The 20,221-nt window shown below is 47.2% G+C and overlaps 1 protein-coding gene across 2 annotated transcripts in view; it reads left to right on the top strand.

Moving 5' to 3' along the window:
- The window catches only part of ccbe1 (collagen and calcium binding EGF domains 1), a 115,382-nt gene that overhangs the window by 76,658 nt on the left and 18,503 nt on the right, over nucleotides 1-20,221 (top strand). Inside the window, exons 4-8 of one of the 2 annotated variants that reach the window (XM_014138844.3) lie at nucleotides 27-161; nucleotides 1,359-1,496; nucleotides 11,025-11,131; nucleotides 13,931-14,039; nucleotides 15,835-15,974. In XM_014138844.3, coding sequence (XP_013994319.1) covers nucleotides 27-161; nucleotides 1,359-1,496; nucleotides 11,025-11,131; nucleotides 13,931-14,039; nucleotides 15,835-15,974 — 629 coding nt within the window. Of the gene's footprint in view, nucleotides 1-26; nucleotides 162-1,358; nucleotides 1,497-11,021; nucleotides 11,132-13,930; nucleotides 14,040-15,834; nucleotides 15,975-20,221 lie in introns of both variants that reach the window. The other variant, XM_014138842.3, reaches the window with a different exon arrangement.

Here is a 20,221-nt window from a genome sequence, read left to right as displayed (position 1 = left end):
GTACAGATTATGACGTGTGTGTACAGATTATGACGTGTGCGATGGCGCCCCCTGTGAACAACAGTGCACGGACCACTTTGGACGGGTCGTGTGCACCTGTTACCCTGGTTACCGCTACGACCGGGAGCGACACCGGAACAGAGAGAAGCCATACTGCCTGGGTGAGACCTGGTCCCACACATAGAAATAAAATGTACATTCTAGTAACTCTATTTCTTTGGTCCTACACCCCTGTATTAACACAGTCACTGAGCAAAGATAACCATGACCAAGTACTACTACTCAGGTATGGCCTCCAGTAAGTGTTGTACCCTCTCCAGCTACATATTCAGCTACACTTTCAACAAAATATTCAGCAACATTTTCAGCTACATAGTCCAAAAAAAAATTCTGCTACATTTTCAACAAAATATTCAGCTATATTTTCAACAAAATATTCAGCTACATTTTCAACAAAATATTCAGCTACTATTCAGCTACATTGTCGGCTACATAGTCGGCTACATAGTCGGCTACATAGTCGGCTACATATTCGGCTACATAGTCGGCTACATAGTCGGCTACATAGTCGGCTACATAGTCGGCTACATATTCCATAATATATTTCACATTGAAGTCCTTTTTTGTTTCAGCGTTGTTATTTTAGTAGCATTCTCTCCCAGGCTTGGACACTGGCAGTCTCACGTTGCATTTTATTTGAAATGGCACTTCTCATGATAGACCGCATTAAGAATACAAGTTGAACAAGCCCGTCTTTGTGTTTTCTCTTTCTTTCTCCTCTCTCTTCACCACCCCCCTCTTTTTCTCTTTCTCTACCCTCTCTCGCCCCCTTTTTCTTTCCCCCTCTCTCGCCACCCCCCTCTCCCTCTCTCTCTCCTGTCACCACCACCTCTCTCTCTCGCTCTCTCCTTCTCTCACCGCCACCCTCTCTCTCTCTCTTTCTCGCCGCCACCCCCTCTCACTCTCTTTCTCGCCGCCACCCCCTCTCACTCTCTTTCTCGCCGCCACCCCCTCTCTCTCCCCCTCTCTCGCCACCACCCCCCTCTCTCTCCCCCTCTCTCGCCGCCACCCCCTCTCACTCTCTTTCTCGCCGCCACCCCCTCTCTCTCCCCCTCTCTCGCCACCACCCCCCTCTCTCTCCCCCTCTCTCGCCGCCACCCCCTCTCACTCTCTTTCTCGCCGCCACCCCCTCTCCCTCTCTCACCGCCACCCCCTCTCTCTTCCCCTCTCTCGCAACCAACCCCTCTCTCTCCCCCTCTCTCTCTCTCCCCCTTTATCACCACCACTCTCCCCCTCTCACCACCACCCCCTCTCGCCACCTTTCTCTCTCCCATTTTCTCTCCTCTTTCTCTCTCTAGACATGGATGAGTGTGCCAACAACAACGTGACGGTGTGCTCTCAGGTCTGTCTGAACTCTCCAGGGAGCTACAGGTGTGAGTGTGAGAAAGGCTTTTTCCTGGAAGAGGATGGGAAGACCTGCACCAAGGGGGAGAGAGGTGAGGGGGAGATTTGTTTTGGCCGACATTTTTTCTGGTTATTCCATTCCAGGCCCTCTCAGAGTAGGAATGCTATTCTAGGATCAGGTCTCCTCTGCCCATATAAAATGATTAATTATGATCTAAAAGGAGAAACTGATCCTAAACCAGCACTCCTACTCTGAGATGCTTTCTGAACACAGGCCCTGAAGGCACATCTGACAGTGATTTCATTTTTTATATTTACCTTTATTTAACTAGGCAAGTCAGTTAAGAACAAATTATTATTTACAATGACAGGCCTACACCGACCAAATTGTGCGCCGCCCTATGGGACTCCCATTCACGGCCGGTTGTCATAGAGCCTGGATTCGAACCAGGGTGTCTGTAGTGACACCTCTAGCACTGAGATACAGAGCCTGAGACCGCTGTGCCACTCGGGAGAGGACTCTAGGCTACATCCCAAATGACACCCTATTCCCTATATAGTGCACTACTTTAGACCAGAGCCCTATGGAACCCTATTCCCTATATATTGTGCCCTACTTTTGACTAGGGCCCAGAAGTACACTACATAATCAAATCTCATTTTATTGGTCACATGCCGCTGAATACAACAGGTGTAAACTTTGCAGTGAAATTCTTATGGCTATATACAAGGAGTACGGGTGCTGAGTCAATGTGTGGGGGTACCAAGTAGTTGATGTGATTGAGGTAATACAGTGTGGGTAGGGGTAAACACTGACTGGGCAATCAGGATATATGTGTGTGTCAGTGTAGTGTGTGTCAGTGTAGTGTGTGTCAGTGTAGTGTGTGTCAGTGTAATGTGTGTCAGTGTAGTGTGTGGATAGGGTCTAGTGAGTGTCAGTGTAGTGTGTGGATAGGGTCTAGTGAGTGTCAGTGTAATGTGTATCAGTGTAGTGTGTGGATAGGGTCTAGTGAGTGTCAGTGTAGTGTGTGGATTGGGTCTAGTGTGTATCAGTGTAGTGTGTGGATAGGGTCTAGTCAGTGTGCATAGATAGGGTCTAGATAGGTAGGGTAGATAGATAGGGTCTAGTGAGTGTCAGTGTAATGTGTATCAGTGTAATGTGTGGATAGGGTCTAGTGTGTGTCAGTGTAGTGTGTGGATAGGGTCTAGTCAGTGTGCATAGATAGGGTCTAGATAGGTAGGGTAGATAGATAGGGTCTAGATAGGTAGGGTAGATAGATAGGGTCTAGTCAGTGTGCATAGATAGGGTCTAGATAGGTAGGGTAGATAGATAGGGTCTAGTCAGTGTGCATAGATAGGGTCTAGATAGGTAGGGTAGATAGATAGGGTCTAGATAGGTAGGGTAGATAGATAGGGTCTAGTCAGTGTGCATAGATAGGGTCTAGATAGGTAGGGTAGATAGATAGGGTCTAGATAGGTAGGGTAGATAGATAGGGTCTAGTGAGTGTCAGTGTAATGTGTATCAGTGTAGTGTGTGGATAGGGTCTAGATAGGTAGGGTAGATAGATAGGGTCTAGATAGGTAGGGTAGATAGATAGGGTCTAGTCATTGTGCATAGATAGGGTCTAGATAGGTAGGGTAGATAGATAGGGTCTAGATAGGTAGGGTAGATAGATAGGGTCTAGTGAGTGTCAGTGTAATGTGTATCAGTGTAGTGTGTGGATAGGGTCTAGATAGGTAGGGTAGATAGATAGGGTCTAGTCAGTGTACATAGATAGGGTCTAGATAGGTAGGGTAGATAGATAGGGTCTAGTCAGTGTGCATAGATAGGGTCTAGATAGGTAGGGTAGATAGATAGGGTCTAGATAGGTAGGGTAGATAGATAGGGTCTAGATAGGTAGGGTAGATAGATAGGGTCTAGATAGGTAGGGTAGATAGATAGGGTCTAGATAGGTAGGGTAGATAGATAGGGTCTAGATAGGTAGGGTAGATAGATAGGGTCTAGATAGGTAGGGTAGATAGATAGGGTCTAGTCAGTGTGCATAGAGCCAGTGCAAAACAACTAAGATAAATAAATAATAAAAGGGGTCAATGTAAATTGTCCGGTTTACGATTGGATGGCTTGGGGGTAGGGTATAGGGAATGGGGTGCCATTGGATGGCTTGGGGGTAGGGTATAGGAAATAGGGTGCCATTGGATGGCTTGGGGGTAGGGTATAGGGAATAGGGTGCCATTGGATGGCTTGGGGGTAGGGTATAGGGAATAGGGTGCCATTGGATGGCTTGGGGGTAGGGTATAGGGAATAGGGTGCCATTGGATGGCTTGGGGGTAGGGTATAGGGAATAGGGTGCCATTGGATGGCTTGGGGGTAGGGTATAGGGAATAGGGTGCCATTGAATGGCTTGGGGGTAGGGTATAGGGAATGGGGTGCCATTGGATGGCTTGGGGGTAGGGTATAGGGAATGGGGTGCCATTGGATGGCTTGGGGGTAGGGTATAGGGAATAGGGTGCCATTGGATGGCTTGGGGGTAGGGTATAGGGAATAGGGTGCCATTGGATGGCTTGGGGGTAGGGTATAGGGAATAGGGTGCCATTGGATGGCTTGGGGGTAGGGTATAGGGAATAGGGTGCCATTGGATGGCTTGGGGGTAGGGTATAGGGAATAGGGTGCCATTGGATGGCTTGGGGGTAGGGTATAGGGAATAGGGTGCCATTGGATGGCTTGGGGGTAGGGTATAGGGAATGGGGTGCCATTGGATGGCTTGGGGGTAGGGTATAGGGAATGGGGTGCCATTGGATGGCTTGGGGGTAGGGTATAGGGAATGGGGTGTCATTGGATGGCTTGGGGGTAGGGTATAGGGAATAGGGTGCCATTGCATGGCTTGGGGGTAGGGTATAGGGAATGGGGTGCCATTGGATGGCTTGGGGGTAGGGTATAGGGAATAGGGTGCCATTGGATGGCTTGGGGGTAGGGTATAGGGAATGGGGTGCCATTGGATGGCTTGGGGGTAGGGTATAGGGAATGGGGTGTCATTGGATGGCTTGGGGGTAGGGTATAGGGAATAGGGTGCCATTGGATGGCTTGGGGGTAGGGTATAGGGAATGGGGTGCCATTGGATGGCTTGGGGGTAGGGTATAGGGAATGGGGTGCCATTGGATGGCTTGGGGGTAGGGTATAGGGAATAGGGTGCCATTGGATGGCTTGGGGGTAGGGTATAGGGAATGGGGTGCCATTGGATGGCTTGGGGGTAGGGTATAGGGAATGGGGTGCCATTGGATGGCTTGGGGGTAGGGTATAGGGAATAGGGTGCCATTGGATGGCTTGGGGGTAGGGTATAGGGAATGGGGTGCCATTGGATGGCTTGGGGGTAGGGTATAGGGAATGGGGTGCCATTGGATGGCTTGGGGGTAGGGTATAGGGAATAGGGTGCCATTGGATGGCTTGGGGGTAGGGTATAGGGAATGGGGTGCCATTGGATGGCTTGGGGGTAGGGTATAGGGAATGGGGTGCCATTGGATGGCTTGGGGGTAGGGTATAGGGAATAGGGTGCCATTTGGTGGCTTGGGGGTAGGGTATAGGTTAATAGGGTGCCATTTGGGACATAGTAGTCTACAGACACCTGGCATCCATTATAGATCACATGATCCTATTTCAGAAGGAGTCTCTCTCCCAACGCTAGCTGCCCCCTTCACTCCTGTTCTAGTTTGATTTTCCAGATGCGCCTCAAACAAACAGCAGAAAAGAGGAGCTGCTGCAGGGTTTTTAGTAGGTTAGTAAAGGAAGCGATCAGGGGTTGGACATTTGCTACTTCCTCTAGTTCCTGTGAGCTTATCTAACATTAAACTCACACTATGTGTCTTACTGAGAACAGTTAGGCACGCGCGTGCGCACACACACACACACACACACACATACAAACACACACACACTTTTAGCTGTGAAGTTCATCCACAACCCGCCTTGCTGCAGTATAATACATCTAGTCTTCACTTCTCCAAAACATAAAGAAAAACTCTCAAAGCAAAGCTGTCTTCATCTGGTTTTGGGAATAGCTTGCCTTGCACCCCAGGGTTGTGCAAGTACCCCATCATCATTAAAGTGTTGTTTTTTATGTTCCTTTGAAAAGAGTGCAGTTAACCTGGGAGGGAGGGAGGGAGGGAGGGAGGGAGGGAGGGAGGGAGGGAGGGGGGGAGGGGGCTGGTGGGAAAACCCAACAACCTTGATGTGTGAGCTTGATTAAAGGCATTCTGTGGGTCTTTGCTGAATAATAATCATAGCCATGCCTTTCACCTGTGCTGCGATCCACTGAGATCTATCAGCAACATTATATTGTGGGGAGCCTTAGCAAGGTGTGTGGTCTTTACACTACAGCCCCTCTGCTCCCCCGTCTACCTGCTCTGCTCCCCCGTCTACCTGCTCTACTCCCCCGTCTACCTGCTCTGCTCCCCCGTCTACCTGCTCTGCTCCCCCGTCTACCTGCTCTGCTCCCCCGTCTATCTGCTCTGCTCCCCCGTCTACCTGCTCTGCTCCCCCGTCTACCTGCTCTGCTCCCCCGTCTACCTGCTCTGCTCCCCCGTCTATCTGCTCTGCTCCCCCGTCTACCTGCTCTGCTCCCCCGTCTACCTGCTCTGCTCCCCCGTCTATCTGCTCTGCTCCCCCGTCTACCTGCTCTGCTCCCCCGTCTACCTGCTCTGCTCCCCCGTCTACCTGCTCTGCTCCCCCGTCTATCTGCTCTGCTCCCCCGTCTACCTGCTCTGCTCCCCCGTCTACCTGCTCTGCTCCCCCGTCTACCTGCTCTGCTCCCCCGTCTATCTGCTCTGCTCCCCCGTCTACCTGCTCTGCTCCCCCGTCTACCTGCTCTGCTCCCCCGTCCACCTACTCTGCTCCCCCGTCTACCTGCTCTGCTCCCCCGTCTATCTGCTCTGCTCCCCCGTCTACCTGCTCTGCTCCCCCGTCTACCTGCTCTGCTCCCCCGTCTACCTGCTCTGCTCCCCCGTCTATCTGCTCTGCTCCCCCGTCTACCTGCTCTACTCCCCCGTCTACCTGCTCTGCTCCCCCGTCTACCTGCTCTGCTCCCCCGTCTACCTGCTCTGCTCCCCCGTCTACCTGCTCTGCTCCCCCGTCCACCTACTCCCTGTCCACCTACTCCCCTGTCTACCTGCTCCCCTGTCTACCTACTGTACTCCCCTGTCTACCTGCTCCCCTGTCTACCTGCTCCCCTGTCTACCTACTGTACTCCCCTGTCTACCTACTGTACTCCCCTGTCTCCCTGCTCCCCTGTCTACCTACTGTACTCCCCTGTCTACCTACTGTACTCCCCTGTCTACCTACTGTACTCCCCTGTCTACCTACTGTACTCCTGTCTACCTACTGTACTCCCCTGTCTACCTACTGTACTCCCCTGTCTACCTACTGTACTCCTGTCTACCTACTGTACTCCCCTGTCTACCTACTGTACTCCTCTGTCTACCTACTGTACTCCCCTGTCTACCCGCTCCCCTGTCTACCTACTGTACTCCCCTGTCTGCCTGCTCCCCTGTCTACCTACTGTACTCCCCTGTCTCCCTGCTCCCCTGTCTACTTACTGTACTCCCCTGTCTACCTACTGTACTCCTCTGTCTGCCTACTGTACTCCTCTGTCTACCTACTGTACTCCCCTGTCTACCTGCTCCCCTGTCTACCTACTGTACTCCCCTGTCTACCTACTGTACTCCTGTCTACCTACTGTACTCCTGTCTACCTACTGTACTCCCCTGTCTACCTACTGTACTCCTCTGTCTACCTACTGTACTCCCCTGTCTACCCGCTCCCCTGTCTACTTACTGTACTCCCCTGTCTCCCTGCTCCCCTGTCTACCTACTGTACTCCCCTGTCTACCTACTGTACTCCTCTGTCTGCCTACTGTACTCCTCTGTCTACCTACTGTACTCCCCTGTCTACCTGCTCCCCTGTCTACCTACTGTACTCCTGTCTACCTACTGTACTCCTGTCTACCTACTGTACTCCCCTGTCTACCTACTGTACTCCCCTGTCTCCCTGCTCCCGTCTACCTACTGTACTCCCCTGTCTACCTACTGTACTCCCCTGTCTACCTACTGTACTCCCCTGTCTCCCTGCTCCCGTCTACCTACTGTACTCCCCTGTCTACCTACTGTACTCCCCTGTCTCCCTGCTCCCCTGTCTACCTACTGTACTCCCCTGTCTACCTACTGTACTCCTGTCTACCTACTGTACTCCTGTCTACCTACTGTACTCCCCTGTCTCCCTGCTCCCCTGTCTACCTACTGTACTCCCCTGTCTCCCTGCTCCCCTGTCTACCTTCTGTACTCCCTTGTCTTCCTGCTCCCCTGACTCCCTGCTCCCCTGTCTACCTACTGTACTCCCCTGTCTACCTACTGTACTCCCCTGTCTCCCTGCTCCCCTGTCTGTCTCCCTGCTCCCCTGTCTACCTACTATACTCCCATGTCTACCTACTGTACTCCCCTGTCTCCCTGCTCCCCTGTCTGTCTCCCTGCTCCCCTGTCTTCCTGCCCCCCTCCTGCTCCCCTGTCTCTCTGTTTGGCATCCTACCTTCATAGTCATGCCCTTCACCTGTGCTGCGATCCACTGATATCTATCAACAACAAGCTATAGATCACCACTGCTAACAGCAGAGAGTCAAGCTATAGATCACCACTGATCACAGCAGAGAGTCAAGCTATAGATCACCACTGATCACAGCAGAGAGTCAAGCTATAGATCACCACTGATCACAGCAAGGCATGTAGTCTAGACTCTATACCACCCCCCCCCCCCCCCCCCGCCCGCCCGCCTGCCCACAGCCCCACCACATTGCCTTTGATCTCCACTGATAGCAGCAAGGCATGTGGTCTACGATATTGGCTACTCAGCTCTCATGCTCCCAAGCCCCCCACACCAAACACAAACACATACAGCTGCATTACATATTTACTAGAGCAGCTTCCTGCCTCCCTCTAGGATTTCCTGCCACCCGTTACACTAGGGTACAGGTACAATGTTTAACGGCATATATATGCCAGTCAGTCATCCCTTTAGCTTTGGCCGTTTTCTTAAAGGGTACACTCTTAGAAAAAAAATTGCTATCTAGAACCTGAAAGGGTTCTTCGGCTGTCCCCATAGGAGAACCCTTTGAAGAACCCTTTATGGTTCCAGGTAGAACCCTTTTGAGTTCAATGTTGAACCCTTTCCACGGAGAGTTCTACATGGAACCCAAAATAGTTATATCTGGAACCAAAAATGGTTCGACCTGGAACCAAAAAGTGTTCTCCTGTGGGGACAGGCGAAGAACCCTTTTGGAACCCACTATGGACGAGTCCCAAATGTCACCCTATTCTCTATACAGTGCACGACCCACAGACTTTAGTCAAAAGTAGTGCACTATAAAGGGAATAGGGTGCCCACTATAAAGGGAATAGGGTGCCATTAGGGACGCATCTATTTGGGACTATTTGTCTTTGTTTAACATACTTGCAGCATTCCTAGACGGACAAAAGATTCCCCTCAGATTTTGCCACAGATATCTCTGTTTCTGATATCTTCTTACAAACCGGTGACACAGATGTGTTTTTATTGCCATACCTTTCAAATAGTAAAAGAGCGATGACTAGTTACAGTGCCTTCAAAAAGTATTCATACCCCTTGACCTGTTCTACATTTTGTTGTGTTGCAGCCTGAATTCAAATTAAAACCTACACACAATACCCCATAACGACATCACAATACCCCATAATGACATCACAATACCCCATAATTACATCACAATACCCCATAATGACATCACAATACCCCATAATGACATCACAATACCTCATAATGACATCACAATACCCCATAATGACAAAGTGAAAACAGGTTTTTAGAAATGTTGAAAATTCTGTATACAGAAATATCTAATTGCCATACACTACCATTCAAAAGTTTGGGGTCACTTAGAAATGTCCTTGTTTTTGAAAGAAAAGCAAATTTTTGGGCCATTAAAATAACATCAAATTGATCAGAAATACGGTGTAGACATTGTTAATGTCGTAAATGATTATTGTAGCTGGAAACGGCTGATTTTTTATGGAATATATACATAGGTGTACAGAGGCACATTATCAGCAACCATCACTCCTGTGTTCCAATGGCACGTTGTGTTAGCTAATCCAAGTTTGTCATTTTAAAAGGCTAATTGATCATTATAAAACCCTTTTGCAATTATGTTAGCACAGCTGAAAACTGTTGTCCTGATTAAAGAAGCAATAAAACTGCCCTTCTTTAGACTAGTTGAGTATCTGGAGCATCAACATTTGTGGGTTTGATAACAGGCTTCAAATGGCCAGAAACAAATAACTTTCTTCTGAAACTTGTCAGTCTATTCTTGTTCTGAGAAATTAAGGCAATTCCATGCGAGAAATTGCCAAGAAATTGAAGATCACGTACAACACTGTGTACTACTCCCTTCACAGAACAGCGCAAATTGGCTCTAACCAGATTAGAAAGAGGAGTGGGACGCCCCGGTGCACAACTGAGCAAGAGGACAAGTACATTAGAGTGTCTAGTTCGAGAAACAGACGCCTCACAAGTCCTCAACTGGCAGCTTCATTAAATAGTACCCGCAAAACACCAATCTCAGTGTCAACAGTGGAGAGGCGACTCCGGGATGCTGGCCTTCTAGGCTGAGTTCCTCTGTCCAGTGTCTGTGTTCTTTTGCCCATCTTAATCTTTTCTTTTATTGGCCAGTCTGAGAAATGGCTTTTTCTTTGCAACTCTGCCTAGAAGGCCAGCATCCCGGAGTTGCCACTTCACTCTGTCAATTAGGTTAGTATTGTGGAGTAACTACGATGTTATTTATCCATCCTCAGTTTTCACCTATCACAGCCATTAAACTCTGTAGCTGTTTTAATGTCACCTTTGACCTCTTGGTGAAATCCCTTGGCTGTTTCCTTCCTGTCTGGCAATTGAATTAGGAAGGACGCCTGTATCTTTGTAGTGACTGGGTGTATTGATACACCAAAGTGTAATTAATAACTTCACCATTCTCAAAGGGGTATTCAATGTCTGCTTTTTTTATTTTTACCCATCTACCAATAGGTGTCCTTCTTTGCGAGGCATTGGAAAACCTCTCTGGTCTTTGTGGTTGAATCTGTGTTTGAAATTCACTGCACAACTGAGGGACCTTACAGATAATTTGAATGTGTGTGAAACAGAGATGAGGTAGTCATTCAAAAATCATGTCAAACACTATTGCACAAAGAGTGAGTCCATGTAATTTATTATGTGACTTATTAAGCAAATTTTACTCCTAAACTTATTTGGACTTGCCATAACAAAGGGGTTGAATACTTATTGACTCAAGACATTTCAGCTTTACATGTTTTATTAAATTGTAAAAAAAATCCAAATACATAATCTCACTTTTACATTATGGGGTATTGTGTATAGGCCGGTGACAAACATCTAAATGTCATCTGTTTTAAATTCAGGCTGTAACACAACAAAATGTGTAAAAAGTCAACGGGTATGAATTTGTTCTGAAGTCACTGTGATGGCTTTTGGTGGGTCTATATTTAAAAAAATGTTGAGTAACATTTTGCTGTTTTATGCACCCCCTCAGCAGCTCAGCTGTTTGAGACGTCAGACAACGTGATGAAGGCTGGGGCATGCTCTGCTACATGTGAAGACTTCCACCAGATCAAGATTACTGTCTTTCAGCTCAAACAAAAGGTTTGTTCTAGTTTCCATTAATCCCCCCCCTCCTCCCCCCCCCAAAAAAATATTTAAAAAATAACACTCACACTTTTATTTTCCTACTAGAGCTTACTTTGCTGATATTTAAATTATTGAGGGAAAATGTACTAACTGAAATGTGCTTGTCCCACCTAGCTATCTGAAGATGAATGACTAACTGTAAGTCTCTCTGGATAAGAGTGTCTGCTAAATGACTAACTGTTAGTCTCTCTGGATAAGAGTGTCTGCTAAATGACTAACTGTAAGTCTCTGGATAAGAGTGTCTGCTAAATGACTAACTGTAAGTCTCTCTGGATAAGAGTGTCTGCTAAATGACTAACTGTTAGTCTCTCTGGATAAGAGTGTCTGCTAAATGACTAACTGTTAGTCTCTCTGGATAAGAGTGTCTGCTAAATGACTAACTGTAAGTCTCTCTGGATAATGTGTGTTGCTGCTTACCACTGAGCCATTCCACATAAAACACAGTTGGTTGGATTCAGTTAGGTATTAAAATGGACCAAGATTATTCCGTTGGTTTATTTATTTATTCATGCTATTCTATTGTATGTTTCATTCACCAAATAACTCTGCGTATCACTAGTCTATATCTGCCAATATATTCAGGTAGAATAACACTGGGAAACATCTCCTCTGGGACGCAGAACAACGTTTATTGTACATAATACAAATTACTGAAATCATTTCAAAATACTGCAGCTAGCTAGTTGGTTCTGTAACCATACACACCAACTATACATACACACACACACACACACACACACACACACACACACACACACACACACACACACACACACACACACACACACACACACACACACACACACACACACACACACACACACACACACACACACACACACACACACACACACACACATTGCTTAGTGAGTATTTCCAGCCCTCTAGCCTTCCCAGTCAGGCTCACTCTGTAGACCAGTCTGTCAACGGGGCAGCTCACCACTCTGCCCTGTAACATGTGATATATGGTTCCCAGCCCTGTGGTCCTGTGGGGTTCAGTAGGCAGGCTACTAGCTCTTTTTCATTGGAGGGAAAAAATGAAATAGGCCTATGTGGCTAGTGTGCTGCAAATGGCAACCTATACCCCAATCCCTACATAGGACCCATAGGGCTCTGGTCAAAAGTAGGGCTCTGGTCCAAAAGTAGGGCTCTGGTCCAAAAGTAGGGCTCTGGTCCAAAAGTAGGGCTCTGGTCAAAAGTAGGGCTCTGGTCAAAAGTAGGGCTCTGGTCAAAAAGTTGGGCTCTGGTCCAAAGTAGTTGTGCTCTATATAGGGAATAGGGTACAAAAAAATTGTCTTTTGAGGGGGGGGGTTGACTGACTGACTGACAGGAAAGGAAGATTATGGCCATCACTGGTCACCTACCGCCCCCCTCAAGGCATAAGCGCAGGCTGCTTTGGATTAACACTTACATAGCTGCTCGTCTCTACTCTACAAACCAACACATACTCCTTCATCTCATGTCATGGCTCAGAGACCACGTCGGCATATGATGCAGGAATAATGATTCAATTGGATGTTCTCTGATTCATCGCCCCTGCCCAAGGACATACCATGGCATATGACTTGCACACCAGTTCGCAGGTAATGTATGACCCCAGCCTAATGTATGGCCCCAGTCTAATGTATGGCCCCAGCCCCAGAGACTAATGTATGGCCCCAGCCCCAGCCTAATGTATGGCCCCAGCCTTTTATATGGCCCCAGCCTAATGTATGGCCCCAGCCCCAACCTAATGTATGGCCCCAGCCTAATGTATGGCCCCAGCCTTTTATATGGCCCCAGCCTAATGTATGGCCCCAGCCTCAACCTAATGTATGGCCCCAGCCTAATGTATGGCCCCAGCCCCAGCCTAATGTATGGCCCCACCCTAATGTATGGCCCCAGCCTTTTGTATGGCCCCAGCCTAATGTATGGCCCCAGCCCCAACCTAATGTATGGCCCCAACCTAATGTATGGCCCCAGCCTAATGTATGGCCCCAGCCCCAGCCTAATGTATGGCCCCAGCCTAATGTATGGCCCCAGCCAAATGTATGGCCCCAGCCTAATGTATGGCCCCAGCCCCAGCCTAATGTATGGCCCCAGCCTAATGTATGGCCCCAGCCCCAGCCTAATGTATGGCCCCAGCCAAATGTATGGCCCCAGCCTGTACTACACTTTGATATAGAGTACTTACATATACATGTATATATCCCAGAGTATAGTGCAGTCTCCTGGTCTACCTAAGTAATGCATAGTGATTTCCTGGGCCTGCGTCTGGTTGTTACAAATTGACATATCTGGTTTCAAGTCGTACTCTGACACAACAAAGAATTCACGTAGAGAATGTAATTTTCTTGTCCTGTAAGTGTAATACATCCATGTAGTAACTATTATTACAGGTCCTTGAACATTGAGTACACTCTTACACTGTAATCTCCCCGTAGGCTTCTGCACTATGATGACTGACAGCCAAATGGCTGTATCGCCGACACGCCTGATCGTTTCTCCATTATCTCAGACCTCTCTCTCATTAAGACTGATCTTGAGAAAATCCTTTGTGCTGGAACCTCTACATTAAATGGGCAAATCAAATCTTTTTACTTCTAAATTAATGATATACAGCAATTGATTGTTGAAGAATATAACTGACGAATGCCTTATGACCTTAGTTCAACTGTCGTACTAAAAACATAAGCAAGATGGCTGCTTTGTTGTTTCAATCGCAGATTTCACCTTTAAACAATCTTAACTATATCCGCTCTTCTTGTTCTATAGATCGCCATGTTGCCCAGCAACGCTGATGTTACCAAGCAGATGACCAGTGAGAAGATGCTGATGTCACACTCCTTCCTCCCCGGGCCTCCTGGTCTGCCCGGTCCTCCAGGTAAAACTAGCTGTAGTATAATGTCTCTGTCTGTGTAATATCTATCGTCCTGTAGTATAATATCTCTACTGTCTGTCGTCCTGTAGTATAATGTCTCTGTCTATCTGTAGTTCTGTAGTATGTCTCTGCTCTGTATCTGTAGTCCTGTAGTATACTGTATCTATCGATCTGTAGTTCTGTAGTATAATGTCTCTGCTCTGTATCTGTAGTCCTGTAGTATACTGTATCTATCTATCTGTAGTTCTGTAGTATAATGTCTCTGCTCTGTATCTGTAGTCCTGTAGTATACTGTATCTATCTATCTGTAGTTCTGTAGTATAATGTCTCTGCTCTGTATCTGTAGTCCTGTAGTATACTGTATCTATCTATCTGTAGTTCTGTAGTATGTCTCTGTCTGTATCTGTAGTCCTGTAGTATACTGTATCTATCTATCTATCTATCTGTAGTTCTGTAGTATAATGTCTCTGCTCTGTATCTGTAGTCCTGTAGTATACTGTATCTATCTATCTGTAGTTCTGTAGTATAATGTCTCTGCTCTGTATCTGTAGTCCTGTAGTATACTGTATCTATCCATCTGTAGTTCTGTAGTATGTCTCTGCTCTGTATCTGTAGTCCTGTAGTATACTGTATCTATCTATCTGTAGTCCTGTAGTATACTGTATCTATCTATCTGTAGTTCTGTAGTATAATGTCTCTGCTCTGTATCTGTAGTCCTGTAGTATACTGTATCTATCTATCTGTAGTTCTGTAGTATAATGTCTCTGCTCTGTATCTGTAGTCCTGTAGTATACTGTATCTATCTATCTGTAGTCCTGTAGTATACTGTAACTATCTATCTGTAGTTCTGTAGTATGTCTCTGTCTGTAGTCTTGTAGTGTAATGTCTCTGCTCTGTATCTGTAGTCCTGTAGTATACTGTATCTATCTATCTGTAGTTCTGTAGTATGTCTCTGTCTGTAGTCTTGTAGTGTAATGTCTCTGCTCTGTATCTGTAGTCCTGTAGTATACTGTATCTATCTATCTGTAGTTCTGTAGTATGTCTCTGTCTGTAGTTCTGTAGTATAATGTCTCTGCTCTGTATCTGTAGTCCTGTAGTATACTGTATCTATCTATCTGTAGTTCTGTAGTATAATGTCTCTGCTCTGTATCTGTAGTCCTGTAGTATACTGTATCTATCTATCTGTAGTTCTGTAGTATGTCTCTGCTCTGTATCTGTAGTCCTGTAGTATACTGTATCTATCTATCTGTAGTTTTGTAGTATGTCTCTGTCTGTATCTGTAGTATACTGTATCTATCTATCTGTAGTTCTGTAGTATAATGTCTCTGCTCTGTATCTGTAGTCCTGTAGTATACTGTATCTATCTATCTGTAGTTCTGTAGTATAATGTCTCTGCTCTGTATCTGTAGTCCTGTAGTATACTGTATCTATCTATCTGTAGTTCTGTAGTATAATGTCTCTGCTCTGTATCTGTAGTCCTGTAGTATACTGTATCTATCTATCTGTAGTTCTGTAGTATGTCTCTGCTCTGTATCTGTAGTCCTGTAGTATAGTGTATCTATCTATCTGTAGTTCTGTAGTATACTGTATCTATCTATCTGTAGTTCTGTAGTATACTGTATCTATCTATCTGTAGTTCTGTAGTATACTGTATCTATCTATCTGTAGTTCTGTAGTATACTGTATCTATCTATCTGTAGTTCTGTAGTATGTCTCTGTCTGTAGTCTTGTAGTGTAATGTCTCTGCTTTTTCAGCCCTCTCCCACTAATCCCAGACCTGTGTGTTTCTATATCTCAGGAGATCCAGGGCCAATGGGCCCCCCTGGCCACACAGGACTGTTGGGGCCTCCCGGCCCTCCTGGACCCAGGGGACTGATGGGCCCCGTTGGGCCCTCGCCTGACATGTCCTACATGAAGCAGGGCCGACGCGGGCCCATGGTCAGTAACAGCACCACCACCATGCCATCTGTTTCAATACCACTAGTATGCCTTGTATCCCTTCTAGGAGACCAACATTACAACACCACTTTCATCCTGTTACATTATCATCATATCATGTCATCCTCTCAGATTCTCCTTGGTTATAAACTGCATTTCAAATATGCTGAAACAGCAGGTCTAGAGAAACAGAGCACTGTCTGTTCTGCTGTGTTAGAAGATGGTGTCCCCCTCCTCGCCCCCGTGTCCCCCCTCCTCCCCTCCCCTCCTCCCCTCCCCATGTCCTCCTCACCCCCGTGTCCCCCCTTCTCCCCCCATGTCCAACTCCTCCCCCTCTCTCTCTCTCGTCTCTGCTGTGACACGTGTCGTGGACACATGTCAGGACAGACAGACAGACAGACAGACAGACAGACAGACAGACAGACAGACAGACAGACAGACAGACAGACAGACAGACAGACAGACAGACAGACAGACAGACAGACAGACAGACAGACAGACAGTGTTGTGACCTCCCCAGCTGTGGATGGCCCCTCTAGGGGAAACTAGGGCACGACTCACAGGCCTGTCTGTCCTTGGATGTGTCCCAAATGGCATCCTATCCCCTATATAGTGCATATCAGTTAAACATGTTTGAACTGATATCGATACCGTATCGGTTTGAAGGAATAACATTGCAGCTGTGTGGACTTCCACGGCTTTGTGAAGTCCAGACAACTTGTTGCTGATTGCCCATTGGGACATGTGGGAATGTTCTGGGAACCTGCCCACCAGTTTAATAAGGGAAGTCCGTTGATCAAATCAAATTGTATTAGTCACATGCGTCGAATACAACAGGTGTTGACCTTACAGTGAAATGCTTACTTACGAGACCCCAACCAACAATGCAGTTTAAAAATACGCACAAGAATAAGAGATAAAAGTAACAAGTAATTAAAGAGCAGCAGTAAAACAACAATTGCGAGACTATATACAGGGGGGTACCGGTACAGAGTCAATGTGGAGGCTATATACAGGGGGTACCGGTACAGAGTCAATGTGGAGGCTATATACAGGGGGGTACCGGTACAGAGTCAATGTGGAGGCTATATACAGGGGGTACCAGTACAGAGTCAATGTGGAGACTAAATACAGGGGTACCGGTACAGAGTTAATGTGGAGACTATATACAGGGGGGTACCGGTACAGAGTCAATGTGGAGGCTATATACAGGGGGGTACCGGTACAGAGTCAATGTGGAGGCTATATACAGGGGGGTACCGGTACAGAGTCAATGTGGAGGCTATATACAGGGGAGTACCGGTACAGAGTCAATGTGGAGGCTATATACAGGGGGTACCGGTACAGAGTCAATGTGGAGACTATATACAGGGGGTACCGGTACAGAGTCAATGTGGAGGCTATATACAGGGGGGTACCGGTACAGAGTCAATGTGGAGGCTATATACAGGGGGGTACCGGTACAGAGTCAATGTGGAGGCTATATACAGGGGAGTACCGGTACAGAGTCAATGTGGAGGCTATATACAGGGGGTACCGGTACAGAGTCAATGTGGAGACTATATACAGGGGGGTACCGGTACAGAGTCAGTGTGGAGGCTATATACAGGGGGGTACCGGTACAGAGTCAATGTGGAGGCTATATACAGGGGGGTACCGGTACAGAGTCAATGTGGAGACTATATACAGGGGGGTACCGGTACAGAGTCAATGTGGAGACTATATACAGGGGGTACCAGTACAGAGTCAATGTGCAGGGGCACCGGTTAGTTGAGGTAGTATGTACATGTAGGTAGTTATTTAAGTGACTATACATAGATGACAACAACAGAGAGTAGCAGCGGTGTAAGGGGGGGGACAATGCAAATAGTAATCTGGGTAGCCATTTGATTAGATGTTATGGCTTGGGGGTAGAAGCTGTTTAGAAGCCTCTTGTACCTAGACTTGGTGCTCCGGTACGGCTTGCCGTGCGGTAGCAGAGAGAACAGTCTATGACTGGGGTGGCTGAAGTCTTTAAATGTTTAGGGCCTTCCTCTGACACTGCCTGGTATAGAGGTCCTGGATGGTAGGAAGCTTGTACTGGGCCGTTCGCACTACCCTCTGTAGTGCCTAGCAGTCGGTGGCCAAGCAGTTGCCATACCAGGCAGTGATGCAACCAGTCAGGATGCTCTCGATGGTGCAGCTGTAGAACCTTTTGAGGATCTGAGGACCCATGCCAAATGTTTTCAGTCTCCTGAGGGGAATAGGTTTTGTCGTGCCCTCACCACGACTGTCTTGGTGTGCTTGGACCATGTTAGTTTGTTGGTGATGTGGACACCAAGGAACTTGAAGCTCTCAACCTGCTCCACTGCAGCCCCGTCGATGAGAATGGGGGCGTGCTCGGTCCTCTTTTTCCTGTAGTCCACAATCATCTCCTTTGTCTTGATCACGTTGAGGGAGAGGTTGTTGTCCTGGCACCACACGGCCAGGTCTCTGACCTCCTCCTTACAGGCTGTCTCGTCATTGTTGGTGATCAGGCCTACCACTGTTGTGTCATCGGCAAATTGAATGATGGTGTTGGAGTCGTGCCTGGCCGTGCAGTCATGAGTGAACAGGGAGTACAGGAGGGGACTGAGCAGGCACCCCTGAGGGGCCCCTGTGTTTAGGGTCAGCGTGGCGGATGTGTTGTTACCTACCCTCACCACCTGGGGGCGGCCCGTCAGGAAGTCCAGGATCCAGTTGCAGAGGGAGGTGTTTAGTCCCAGGATCCTTAGCTTATTGATTTTAATATTAATATCCCGTTGGTAGTTTAATCTTCCGATTTTATTCTCCAAAGATTGTACGTTTGCTAGCAGAATGGAGGGCAGTGGGGGTTTATTTGATCGCCTACGAATTCCCAGAAGGCAGCCCGCCCTTTGGCCCCTTTTTCTCTGCCTCCTCTTCACACAAATCGCGGGGATCGGGGCCTGTTCCCGGGAAAGCAGTATATCATTCGCGTCGGGCTCATCAGAGTCGTGAAAGGGAAAAAAGGATTCTGCCAGTCCGTGGTGAGTAATCTCTGTCCTGGTGTTTAGAAGTTATTTTCGGTCATAAGAGACGGTAGCAGAAACATTATGTACAAAATTAGTTGCAAAAATAAACTACACAATGGGTTGGGGACACGTAAATCGTCTGCCTTCCTCTCCGCCGCCATGGCCCATCATCAGGCAGTTAATTATGTTAAGTCGAGATACTGTGAGAATGTCTGTGAGAGGGTTTTGTTCATGCAGGAACAGTCATGTATGCTGTTTTACAGAACAGTGTAGGTTAAAAGGTAGAATAAACTGATATCACGATATGCCTTGCTCATATCGATATGAAAATCATATGGAGTTATTGATATTTGTGCCCACTGCTAATGTATATCTACAGTACATGTCAAAACACTGGGGTATCATTACTGCACACAGCACATCCTCTCGCTCGCTCTCGCTCTGTAGATTCTTGCAGTGGTGGAAAAAGTACCCAATTTTGATACTAGGCAAGAAGGTAGAGACAACAATACATCACACAAAGCAGCCACAACTGTCAGTAAGAGTGTCCATGATTGAGTCTTTTAATGAAGAGATTGAGATACAACTGTCCAGTTTGAGTGTTTGTTGCAGCTCGTTCCAGTCGCTAGCTGCAGCGAACTGAAAAGACGAGCGACTCAGGGATGTGTGTGCTTTGGGGACCTTTAACAGAATGTGACTGGCAGAACGGGTGTTGTATGTAGAGGATGAGGGCTACAGTAGATATCTCAGATAGGGGGGAGTGAGAGGGTTTTATAAATAAGCATCATTTTTTATTTTTGTACCTTTATTTAACTAGGCATGTCAGTTAAGAACTAATTCTTATTTACAATGACGGCCTACCCCGGCCAAACCCAGACAACACTGGGCCAATTGTGCACCACCCTATGGGACTCCCAGTCACAGCTGGATGTGATACAGCACAGATTCAAACCAGGGACCGTTTTGCGACGGGTATACAGAGATGACCAGTTTACAGAGGAGTATAGAGTGCAGTGATGTGTCCTATAAGGAGCGTTGGTGGCAAATCTGATGGCCGAATGGCAAAGAACATCTAGTTGTTTGAGAGCTCCCTTACCTTCCCTGTAGTTCTGTAGTATAATATCTCTACTGTCTGTAGTCCTGTAGTATAATGTCTCTGTCTGTCTGTCTGTAGTCCTGCAGTATAATGTCTCTGTCTGTCTGTAGTCCTGTAGTGTAATGTGTCTGTCTGTCTGT

Source organism: Salmo salar, chromosome 13 (assembly GCF_965601325.2).
Source record: "Salmo salar chromosome 13, fSalSal1, whole genome shotgun sequence".
In the NCBI taxonomy this organism is placed as follows: domain Eukaryota; kingdom Metazoa; phylum Chordata; class Actinopteri; order Salmoniformes; family Salmonidae; genus Salmo; species Salmo salar.
This window is presented reverse-complemented; position numbering and strand designations above follow the sequence as displayed.